This window comes from Scyliorhinus torazame, chromosome 22 (genome assembly GCF_047496885.1).
Source record: "Scyliorhinus torazame isolate Kashiwa2021f chromosome 22, sScyTor2.1, whole genome shotgun sequence".
Classification (NCBI taxonomy): domain Eukaryota; kingdom Metazoa; phylum Chordata; class Chondrichthyes; order Carcharhiniformes; family Scyliorhinidae; genus Scyliorhinus; species Scyliorhinus torazame.
The window spans coordinates 81,787,741-81,799,986 of record NC_092728.1 but is presented as its reverse complement, the minus strand read 5'-3'; the positions used below and the strand labels follow the sequence as shown (position 1 = coordinate 81,799,986).

The window sequence follows — 12,246 nt, the reverse complement described above, 5'->3', positions numbered from 1 at the left end:
GCCTCCACCTCATGTGCGAGGTTGGGGCTGATACAGCTGAAGGTGGTATATAGAGCGCACCTCACGAGGGCGAGGATGAGCAGATATTTTGAAGGAGTAGAGGATGTGTGTGAGCATTGCGGGGGGGGGGGGGGGCCCGCTAATCACGTTCATATGTTTTGGTCCTGTCCAAAGCTAGGGGAGTACTGGAAGGAGGTGTTTAGGGTAATTTCCAAGGTGGTGCGTGTGAAACTGGACCCGGGTCCCCAGGAGGCCATATTCAGGGTGTCGGACCAGCCAGGGTTGGAAACGGGAGCGGAGGCAGATGTCATAGCCTTCGCTTCGTTGATCGCCCGAAAGGCAGATCTTGCTGGGATGGAGAGCAGCCTCTCCACCCAGTGCCCTGGCGTGGCGGGGGGACCTGTTGGAATACTTGACCCTTGAGAAGGTTAAGTTTGAACTGAGGGGAAGCTCGGAGGGGTTCTACAAGTCATGGGCACTATTTATTATGCACTTTCAAGAACTGGATAACATCGAACATTAGTTGGGGGGGGGGGGGTGCTGTGTAGATTAAGGGTGACTATGGGTAATCCCTGATTCCTTTTTGTCATTTGTTTATGTAAACATGTGGGCTGAGGTTTGGGGGTTGGTGTGGGCGGATGGGATCGTTGTTATTATGGTGATTGACATATCTTGCTGATTATTGTTTCTTGTTGATGGGTGTAAATGTGGGAGAAAATGTGAAAAATGAGAATTAAAACATTTTTTTTTAAAAAAGCAGCAAAAGGATGAAATTTGTATCAAGAATTTTATAGTATTTTCACTTCATAACTTTTTTAAAAATATATATTTTATTAAAGTTTTTCGATCAAACAAAAACAAACATTTCCCATTTTACAACTTTGTAATAATATATACATTGATCGTTTTTAAATAAATAATATGCTAACTAACGGCAACTCAACAACAAAATAAGAAACAACAGAAATAGTAACTAAAATAGTAACTTCGTAAAATCTAATATAAATAACTAATATATAAACACACACATAAAACCCCTGAGGACCCAAATGAGTCCTCCCCCCCCCCCCCCCCCCCCCCCATCCCCCCTGGGTTGCTGCTGCTACCTTTCCTATTTTCCCTTATCGCTCTGCGAGATAGTCGAGGAACGATTGCCACCGCCTGGTGAACCCTTGAGCCGAACCTCTTAGTGCGTACTTTATCCGCTCCAATTTTATGAACCCTGCCATGTCGTTTATCCAGGCCTCCACGCCTGGGGTTTAGCTTCTTTCCACATAAGTAGAATCCTTCGCTGGGCTTCTAGGGACGCAAAGGCTAAAACATCGGCCTCTCTCGCCTCCTGCACTCCTGGCTCATCTGCAACCCCAAATATAGCCAACCCCCAGCCAGGTTCGACCCGGACCCCCACCACCTTTGAAATCACTTTTGCCACACCCACCCAGAACCCATGCAATACCGGACATGACCAGAACATGTGGGTGTGGTTCGCCGAGCTTCCCGCGCATCTCCCGCACCTATCCTCCACTTCAAAAAATCTACTCAGCCTTGCTCCAGTCATATGCGCCCTGTGTAGAACCTTGAATTGTATCAGGCTGAGCCTGGCACACGAGGACGAAGAGTTTACCCTACTTAGGGCATCTGCCCACAGCCCCTCCTCTATCTCTTCCCCCAGCTCCTCCTCCCATTTTCCCTTCAGCTCCTCCACCATCGTCTCCCCCTCGTCTCTCATTTCCCTATATATATCTGACACCCTGCCATCACCTACCCATGCCCCCGAAATCACTCTGTCCTGGATCCCTTGCGCCGGGAGCTGCGGAAATTCCCTCACCTGTTGCCTCACAAATGCCCTCGCTTGCATATAGCGAAATGCATTCCCAGGTGGCAGCCCATATTTTTCTGTCAGTGTTCCCAGACTTGCTAACGTCCCGTCTAAGAACAAGTCCTTCAATTTTGCAATTCCTGCTCGCTGCCAAAATTTAAATCCCCCATCTATCCTTCCCGGGGCGAACCTATGATTGTTCCTTATCGGGGACCACACTGAGGCACCCGTCACTCCCTTATGTCGTCTCCACTGCCCCCAAATTTTCAGAGTTGCCACCACCACTGAGTTTGTGGTGTATTTTTTCGGGGAGAACGGCAACGGCGCCGTCGCCAGTGCTTTTAGGCTAGTTCCCCTACAGGACGCCATCTCCAGTCTTTTCCACACTGCTCCTTCCCCTTCCCTCATCCACTTACATATCATTGACACGTTGGCGGCCCAATAATAATCACTTAGACTCGGCAGTGCCAGTCCCCCTCTGTCCCTACTGCGCTGCAGAAACCCCGTCTTTACTCTTGGGGTCTTTCCAGCCCACACAAAGCTCATAATACTCTTGTCCACCTTTTTTACAAAGGCCTTTGTAATCAGTACAGGGAGGCACTGGAACACAAAAAGAAACCTTGGAAGAACCACCATTTTAACCGCCTGCACCCTGCCCGCCAATGACAGGGGCACCATGTCCCACCTCCTAAAGTCCTCTTCCATCTGCTCTACCAGTCGTGCCAAGTTAAGCTTATGCAAGGTTTCCCAGTTCCTGGCCACCTGGATCCCCAAATACCGGGAATCCCTTGTTACCCTCCTCAACGGTAAATCGTCTATTCCCCTGCCCTGTTCCCCGGGGTGCATCACAAATAGTTCACTCTTCCCCATATTCAATTTATATCCTGAAAATTCTCCAAACTCCCTGAGTGTCTGCATTATCTCAGGCATCCCCTCCACTGGGTCCGCGACATACAACAACAAATCATCCGCGTATAATGACACCCGATGCTCTTCTCCTCCTCTAAGTACCCCCCTCCACTTCCTGGAGCCCCTCAGCGCTATGGCCAGTGGCTCAATTGCCAACGCAAACAGTAACGGGGACAGGGGACATCCCTGTCTTGTACCCCTATATAGTCGGAAGTGGTCAGATCGTTGCCTATTTGTAATCACACTTGCCACCGGGGCCCTGTACAGGAGCTGAACCCATCTAATGAACCCCTCTCCAAATCCAAATCTCCTCAGTACTTCCCACAGGTAGTCCCACTCCACTCTATCAAATGCTTTCTCTGCATCCATCGCCACCACTATCTCCGCCTCCCCCTCCGGTGGGGGCATCATCATCACCCCCAGCAGCCTCCGTATATTAGCATTCAATTGCCTCCCTTTAACAAACCCCGTTTGATCATCATGCACCACCCCAGGGACACAGTCCTCTATCCTCGTCGCCATCACCTTGGCCAAAAGCTTGGCATCTACGTTCAAGAGGGAAATAGGCCTGTATGACCCGCACTGCAGCGAGTCTTTGTCTCTTTTCAGGATCAGCGATATCGTCGCCTCCGACATTGTCGGGGGTAGTGTCCCCCTTTCCCTAGCCTCATTAAAGGTTCTCGTCAGAAGTGGGGTCAGCAGGTCCACGTATTTCCTATCGAACTCCACCGGGAACCCATCGGTCCCGGGGCCTTCCCTGCCTGCATGTTCCCAATTCCTTTTACCACCTCCTCCACCTCAATCTGCGCTCCCAGTCCTGTCATCTCCTGTTCCTCAACCTTCGGGAACTCCAGCTGGTCTAGGAAACGCATCATTTCCTCTTTCCCTTCCGGTGGTTGAGCCTTACATAGCCTCTCGTAAAATACCTTAAATACCCCGTTCACCCACTCCGCTCCCCGCTCCATCTTTCGCTCCTCGTCTCTAACCCCTCCGATCTCTCTCGCCGCCCCCCTCTTCCTAAGTTGTTGGGCTAGCAGCCGGCTCGCCTTCTCTCCATATTCATACTGCACTCCCTGTGCCTTCCTGCATTGTGCCTCCGCCTTACCCGTGGTCAACAAGTCAAAGTCCGTGTGCAATCTCCGTCTTTCCCTGTATAGCCCTTCATCTGGAGCCTCCGCATATTGCCTATCCACCCTCAAAATCTCCCTCAACAATCTCTCCCTTTCTTTACCCTCTTGTTTCCCCTTATGGGCCCTTATGGAGATCAGCTCCCCTCTAACCACCGCCTTCAGCGCCTCCCAGACCACTCCCACCTGGACCTCTCCGTCATCATTAATCTCTAGGTACCTTTCAATACATCCCCTCACCCTTACACATACCCCCTCGTCCGCCAACAGTCCCATATCTAATCTCCAGAGTGGGCGCTGTTCCTTTTCCTCTCCTACTTCCAGATCTACCCAATGTGGGGCATGATCTGAAATGGCTATAGCCGAATACTCCGTTCCTGCCACCTTCGGGATCAGCGCCCTTCCCAGGACAAAGAAGTCTATCCGGGAGTACAGTTTGTGGACATGGGAGAAGAAGGAAAACTCTTTACTCCTTGACCTAGTAAATCTCCAGGGATCCACTCCTCCCATCTGCTCCATAAAGCCCTTAAGCACCTTGGCCGCTGCCGGCCTCCTCCCGGTCCTAGATCTGGACCGGTCCAGCCCTGGGTCCAGCACCGTGTTGACGTCCCCCCCCATTACCAACTTTCCCATCTCCAGGTCCAGGATGCGCCCCAACATACGCTTCATAAAGTTCGCGTCATCCCAGTTCGGGGCATATACATTCACCAGCACCACCGCCTCACCTTGCAGTCTGCCACTCACCATCACGTATCTACCCCCACTGTCCACCACTATGTTCTTTGCCTCCACCAATACCCGTTTCCCCACCAGTATTGCCACCCCTCTATTTTTCGCATCCAAGCCCGAGTGGAATACCTGTCCCACCCATCCTTTCCTTAATCTGACCTGATCCGCCAGTTTCAGGTGCGTCTCCTGAAGCATGACCACGTCTGCCTTTAGCTTCTTCAGGTGCGCAAGTACCCTTGCCCTCTTAATCGGCCCGTTCAACCCTCTCACGTTCCACGTGATCAACCGGGTTGGGGGGCTCTTTACCCCCTCCCTCGTCGACTAGCCATCCCCTTTTTTAGACCAGCTCCTCAGCCGGTTCCCACGCACCTGCTTTTCCCCCCGACGGCGCCCTCCCGTCCCGACCATCCCATCCCGTAACAGCTCCCCCTTCCCCTTAGCAGCAGCAACCCAGTTAACCCCCCCCCCCTCCCCCCCGCTAGATCCCTCTCTAGCTTAGTTGCTCCCCCCATATTGCTTCCGGAAGTCAGCAAACTCTGGCTGACCTCGGCTTCCCCCGTTTATCCTTAGCCTCCCATCATGTGAGGCCCCCTCCTTCCTGCGCCCCCTTTTCCTGCCACAATTTCCATAGCGCGGGAACAAAGCCCGCGCTTCCCTCTCGGCCCCGCCCCTGATGGCGCAGCTCCCTCTCTCCTTCCCCCTCCCCTTCCCCACCAGCGCCCACATTTCTTCGTGTGTCCCCCCCCCTTCGAGGGGAAAGAATTTTTTTTTTCCCCCCCCCATCTGATTCACAGTCCCTTGCCACCACCTCACTACTTCATTTCAAACACTCTTTCTCCAATCTAGTCCAACTTCTCCTCTTCGATAAATGGCCACGCCTCTTCTGCCGTCTCGAAGTAGTGGTGTTTACCCTGGTGTGTAACCCACAGTCTTGCCGGCTGCAACATTCCGAACTTCACTTTCCTCTTGTGGAGCACCGCCTTGGCCCGATTGAAACTCGCCCTCCTTCTCGCCACCTCCGCACTCCAATCCTGATACACGCGGATCACCGCGTTCTCCCACCTGCTGCTCCGTGGCTTTTTCGCCCATCTCAGGACCATCTCCCTGTCCTTGTAGCGGTGGAACCTCACCACTATTGCTCGAGGTATTTCTCCTGCCTTTGGTCTTCTCACGAGGACTCGATACGCTCCCTCCACTTCCAGGGGGCCCGTCGGACCCTCAGCTCCCATTAAGGTATGGAGCATCATGCTCACATATGCCCCAACGTCCGCTCCCTCTGCCCCTTCGGGAAGACCCAAGATTCTTAAGTTCTTCCTCCTCGAGCTATTTTCCAGGGCTTCCAGTCTCTCCATACACCTCTTATGCAGTGCCTCGTGCGTCTCCGTCTTGACCACCAAGCCCTGTATCTCGTCCTCATTTTCGGCAGCTTTTGCCTTCACTCCTCGGAGCTCCATCTCTTGGGTCTTCTGCGCCTCCTTTAACCCCTCAATCGCCTGCAGCATCGGCGCCAGCACCTCCTTCTTGAGCTCCTCCACACATCGCCGGATGAACTCCTGCTGTTCCAGGCCCCATACCAACTGGCCTCCCTCCGCCGCCATCTTGCTTCTCACTTCCCTTCTTTGCCGCTGCTCCAGAGGATCCTCCGTAATCTGGCCACTATTATCTCTTCTGTCCATTCACATCCGGGGGGACTCCCTTCTATGTCGCCTCACAGTGGGTTTAGCCTTCGAAAATTGCCGTTGGGGCTCCCGATAAGAGCACAAAAGTCCGTTAAAACGGGAGGTGCCGAACCGTGCGACTTAGCTGGCCATCGCCGCACCCGGAAGTTCCACTTCATAACTTTTTAACAAACACCAATGAAAAGCTAGGTCACTCAGATGGTGACCCTGAGTCAGGAGGTTGTGGGTTCATACCTTCCTCGAGAAGCTTGAGCACAAAAAGCTAGGCTGGCACTTCAGTGCAACACTGAGGGGGTGCTGTATTGTCGAAGTGCGGCGCCTTTTAAATGAGACATTAAATTGAGGCCCAACCTGCACTCTCAGGTGGATTTTAAAGATGACATGACACTATTTTGAAAACAAGCAGGGAAGTTGTTCTCCCTAGTGTCCTAATCAATATTTATCCCTCAACCAATGTGACTGAAACAGGTTATACAGTCATTATCACAATGCTGTTTTGGGGACCTTACAGTGCTCAAATTGGTTGACCATGTTTCCTACGTGGCAGCAGAGATTAAACTTCAAAAATACTTAATTGGCTGTAAAGTGATTAGCGTACATAGCGAGATTATGAAAAACACTGTGAGCGCGATTTAATGGCTGTGTTACGCTTAAGCGAGAGCGCGATGAGGCTTTTAGATCACAGGAGAGGCCAAAAATTAGAACCGCGCTGGGCACTGATTGGTTTGCGATCTAACCTGCCCGCTACCATAGCATGGCGAGAAACCAATAAGCACCACTTAAGGCCAATCTCCAATTTATGGGAACGACCCCCTATCTAAAGTCCTCTCATGATCTAACCGCCTCCCCAGCAAGTGGTCACACGGGCGCTGATTAGTACACGTTTTTAAAACCATGAAACTGGCGGAAGGGCTGTGGGGATCCAAGGAAGTGAGTAGCCATCTTCGCTCCTGGGAAATGAACCAGGGGACATTGGTGTTGCTCCCCGGTGCCTGGATGGGTGGTGGGGGAACCTCCAGGGGGCCGGTCTCGGTCAGGGTGGCTTGCCATCGGTGTTGGGAGGGGGTTAGGAGCATGGCCTAGGTGGGGGGGGGGGGGTAGATGGGTGACTCAGTGTCCCTTGGTATGCCATGCCACCCCCTGGATTGTGTGTTCCCATTCTGGGGGCAACCCCATCTCCTGCCTGTCTGCCCCACCAACCACCCATAACTCCCACTAACTGTGGAGGCCTCTGGCCACACGGCTGAAGGCTATTGCTCATAGGGTATTGGCAATTGTAGTTCAGTGAGCACTTAACACCTCCCAAGTGGATTCCCATGGGTAGGCGTGCCATGTAGCATATGAGAGTTATTGCCGAGCATCCTAATCAAACTGTGATGTCTGGGCACTGTGCCTGAACACTGCAGAGGGCAACACCACAGACACAGTGAGCATTATCCCAGGGGCTGGGACCCAGCACTGAGGACATTTCGGTGACCAGAGGGTAGGTTTGTGCACTGGGGAGGGGACCAGCGCCCGGTCCAGGTAACATTACGTGCGGGTGTCTGCGGTACAGGTTGTGGGGTCTGGTAAGCAGGGCCCCCACTGCAGCCGGGGATGCGTGGGCAGAGTGTATTGGATGGCAGTGGGTGGGGGGGGGGGGGGTTGGTGGGTTAGTGCCAGTGGAACCGGTGCCAACCCACCTGTGCAGCCCAGCGGAGGTCATTTTTACGGCACTGGGTTCCAGTCCTCCTGGTGACGTTCCCCGAGCTGGCAGCCGCTGCCACTTCCTCCAAGGTGGCACTGGCTGCCCTGTGGCTGACCCTCTGAGACCCTCCGGGAAACAGGATATCCCATCTGCATCTAACAGTCTGGCCGGATAGGCATCTCTGAATCGTGGCGCTGATCTCCTCAGTGGCATGGCTGTGAGCTGTGTTGGGTTGGCTGTCCAGGAACGGTTTAAGGTTTTTTTTCTTTATTCTTTCATGGGATGTGGACGTTGCAGGCAATGCCAGCATTTATTGCCCATCCCTATTGCCCTCGAAATGAATGGAATGGCAATTTTAAAAGTCAACCACATTGCTGTAGATCTGGGGTCACATGTAGGCCAGACCAGGTAAGGATGGCAAATTTCCTTTTCTTTTTTTTTTCAATAGTAAATCATACACTTTAATCTCCGTTATCATACAGCTGGTAATCAAAGGGACAGAGACCGGTGATACATTATCTGCAAGTCTTGAAATTTCAGCAGAAAGAGAAGAATGGTCGTTAGCATCTGATTCCCATTCCAATTGCCATGAAGGTTCCAAATGTGCCTCCGCTCTGCATCATGGTCTTCCCCACACCACCCAGCAGCTCTCGCCCCCTCAGTCCCCAGCCCATCATGAAGCCCATTTGAACCCTGTTGAAGCAGCTGGGCTGTGACTGCCCGTACCGTCCCACTGTGACTGGCAATGGGGGGGATTCCGATTCCCAGTCCTTCAGGCCGACATTACCCTGAGGGAAGTGCGCAAATTTCCTTTTCTAAAGGACATTAATGAACCAGGTGGGGTTTTACGACAATGGTTTCATGGTCATCATGAGACTTTTAGTTCCAGATTTTTATTGAATTCGAATTCCACCAGCTACCATGATGGGATTCAAATCCATGTCCCCAGAGCATTACCCTGTGTGTCTGGATTACTAGTCAGGCGACAATACCATTACGCCACCGCCTCCCCATGCTCTCCTTTGTTAGCAGGGAGCTGGCGAGCACGGTCATTTGAGACGTGGAGGCCATGAGGCCTCGTTAAATGGTCCAATTAACGTCTTATAATGGTGACGGCCTTGCCCGGCCGAGCATCGGGAAGCTCGCAGCAGTTCCTGCTCGCTACCACGCTTAGAAGCCTTTCCATGAAATCGCGCCTGTATAAATTAAAATTTTCCTTTTTCAGCAAAATGAGTTGTTCAGTAATCTGACATTATGTTATTAATTGTGTGTCTTGCTCTTTTACCTTGGAAGAATACATTTTAAACTGATACTCTGAGGGGGTACAGTGTGCGTCATGTTGAAGTCAGAGTAGGTGTTATCACCATGTCAAAGCATTAAAAACTGTGTCAGAATTTCATCATAAATAAGCTAACACATAACTGATATTTGTGTGAAATCTCATCTGATAAACTAGATCAATCCAAAGCATGTGGTCAGAATCAAAAATACAGAGGTATGTATGGACCCAAGTTGACTCAGGGTCAATCGTGTACACAGATCAGAATTCAGAGGTCCTGTCATAGCTAGCATGGAAATGGGGAAGGATTTGATGAATCCAATTGTCCACAGAACATGTCTAAAATATTATTATCTGGAAATATGCAAAATCAGCACAAGTCTGAGGTTTCACTGTGGCGGTGACATTTAATTTAAAAAATATACATTGGCCCTTATTTTATCAAACTTTGCAAATGCTTTTTTTCCCTTAAACAAAATGGAACTCTAATTCTGCCAGGTCCTAGTGAATACAAAGTATGGATCGGTTAAATCTAGAAATATTACAGTAAGAAGTCTTACAACACCAGGTTAAAGTCCAACATGTTTGTTTCAAATCACTAGCTTTCAGAGCACTGCTCCTTCCTCAGGTGAATAAAGAGGTGGGTTCCAGAAACATATATATAGACAAAGTCAAAGATGCAAGACAATGCTTTGAATGCGAGCATTTGAAGCTAATTAAATCTTTACAGATCCAGAGATAGGGGTAACCCCAGGTTAAAGAGGTATGAATTGTCCCAAGCCTGGACAGTTGGTAGGATTTCGCAAGCCCAGGCCAGATGGTGGGTGTTGGAGGGAAGAAAAACCTCAAAGTCTGTTCTCTACCGCGTGGTGTTGGTAAAACTTTGTTTAATTCGGAAAAACTGTGTGCACACAGGAGAGGCAAGTTCTGCTGCTAGCTGTAGCTCACAAAAGTCAGCTCTGCCTGTCCTCAGAATTACATGCATATATATTTAAAGTTCTTCGGAGTCACAAGAAGGTATTGACATCACTGAATCATTCGGAACAATACAAAGTGATCAGTATGCATATTTTCTGGTCCTCGTAATGGAAAACAATTAAAGGATACAATGTTTCCTTACAATCTCATGGGTTTGTGCTTAACATATTTAACTTCTAGAAGAGGTGCAAATGTGTTGGACAATGGATCCCTTAGACTTACTGGGGCCTTCTGTGTTTCCCTTTTCATATTCAAATGCTCTGTGAGATGATTAAATCATTTCCAATGTGGATGACTTTAACCCCTTGCTTGCTGGATGTTCCTTGGTATATGTTTAACCCCTTGCCTGCTGGTTTGCCCTTGACCTGTGCTATTACAATACTTTGAGACATCTTTATTATACCAATCCTGACACATATAGTAATTTCTTCCGCTAACAGTGAGGGATGAATGTAATGCGACATGAATCCAAGGTCCCGGTTGAGGCCGTGCAGAACTTGGCTATAAGTTTCTGCTCGGCGATTTTGCGTTGTCACGTGTCCTGAAGGCCGCCTTGGAGAACACTTACCCGGAGATCAGAGGCTGAATGCCCTATCCTGCTGAAGTGTTCCCTGACTGGAAGGGAACATTCCTGCCTGGCAATTGTCATGCAATATCCGTTCATCCGTTGTCACAGCGTCTGCATGGTCTCTCCAATGTACTACGCTTCTGGACATCCTTTCCTGCAGTGTATGAGGTAGACAACGTTGGCCGAGTCGCACGGGTATGCACTGCGTACCTGGTGGGTGGTGTTCTCACGTGTAATGATGGCACCCATGAGTCGATGATCTGGTACGTCTTGCAGAGATTGCCATGGCAGGGTTGTGTGGTGTCATGGTTGCTGTTCTGAAGGCTGGGTAGTTTGCTGCAAACAATGGTTTGTTTGAGGTTGCGCGGTTGTTTGAAGGCAAGTAGTGGGGGTGTGGGGGTGACCTTGGCAAGATGTTCATCTTCATAGATGACGTGTTGAAGGCTGCGAAGAATATGTCGTAGTTTCTCCACTCCGAGGAAGTACTGGATGACGAAGGGTACTCTGTCGGTTGTGTCCCGTGTTTGTCTTCTGAGGAGGTCGGTGCGTTTTTTTGCTGTGGCGCATTGGAACTGACGATCGATGAGTCGAGCGCTATATCCCGTTCGTACGAGGGCATCTTTCAGCATCTGTAGATGTATGTTACGCTTCTCCTCATCTGAGCAGATCCTGTGTACACAGAGGGCTTGTCCATATGGGATGGCTTCTTTAATGTGTTCAGGGTGGATGCTGGAGAAGTGGAGCATCATGAGGTTATCCGTGGGCTTGCGGTAAAGCAATGTGCTGAGGTGACCGTCCTTGATGGCGATGACTGTGTCCAAGAATGCAACCGATTTTGGAGAGTAGTCCATGGTGAGTCAGCTGGTGGGATGAAACCTACTGATGTCATCGTGTAGTCGTTTCAGTGATTCTTCGCCTTGGGTCCAAAGGAAAAAAATGTCATTGATGTATCTGGTGTATAATATCGGTTGAAGGTCCTGTGCGGTGAGGAGGTCTTGTTCAAACTTGTGTATGAAGATGTTGGCATATTGAGGTGCGTATCTGGTCCCCATGGCTGTTCCGTGTGTCTGGATGAAGAACTTGTTGTCGAAGGTGAAGACGTTGTGATCCAGAATGAAGGGGAAGAGTTGCAGAATTGCGTCTGGAGATTGGCAGTTGTCGGTGTTGAGTACTGAGCCTGTTGCAGCAATACTGTCGCCATGGGGGAAGCTGGTGTATTTCCATTCAACTATGTTATGCCAAGATGTTGCTACATGCTCTGACCAGTTGGTGGCTCTATGGAATGTGTTTCTACAGAGACCCAACTCTGTCCACCTGATATATAGAAGAAACTGGGTTGGCAACACCTCAGTCGATTTATCGATAGATACTTTATGTTTCCATGTTTTATGTAGCAATGCAATCAATATGAGTATGATAGGAAGTACTGTATATACCCAGGTAAAAGTTAAATGTTTGAGACCAGGGGCAA

At 50.2% G+C, this 12,246-nt stretch overlaps 1 protein-coding gene across 1 annotated transcript; it reads right to left on the bottom strand.

Annotated features, from left to right (window-relative positions):
* Positions 1-8,388: 8,388 nt before the first annotated feature.
* On the bottom strand, positions 8,389-11,664 carry LOC140398856 (reactive oxygen species modulator 1-like). Its single transcript, XM_072487797.1, has 2 exons — positions 11,656-11,664; positions 8,389-8,765 (listed from the first exon to the last, which is right to left on the bottom strand). Exons 1-2 carry the CDS (start codon positions 11,662-11,664, stop codon positions 8,511-8,513), a joined length of 264 nt encoding a protein of 87 aa, XP_072343898.1. The 3' UTR covers positions 8,389-8,510.
* Between the last annotated feature and the right edge of the window lie 582 nt (positions 11,665-12,246).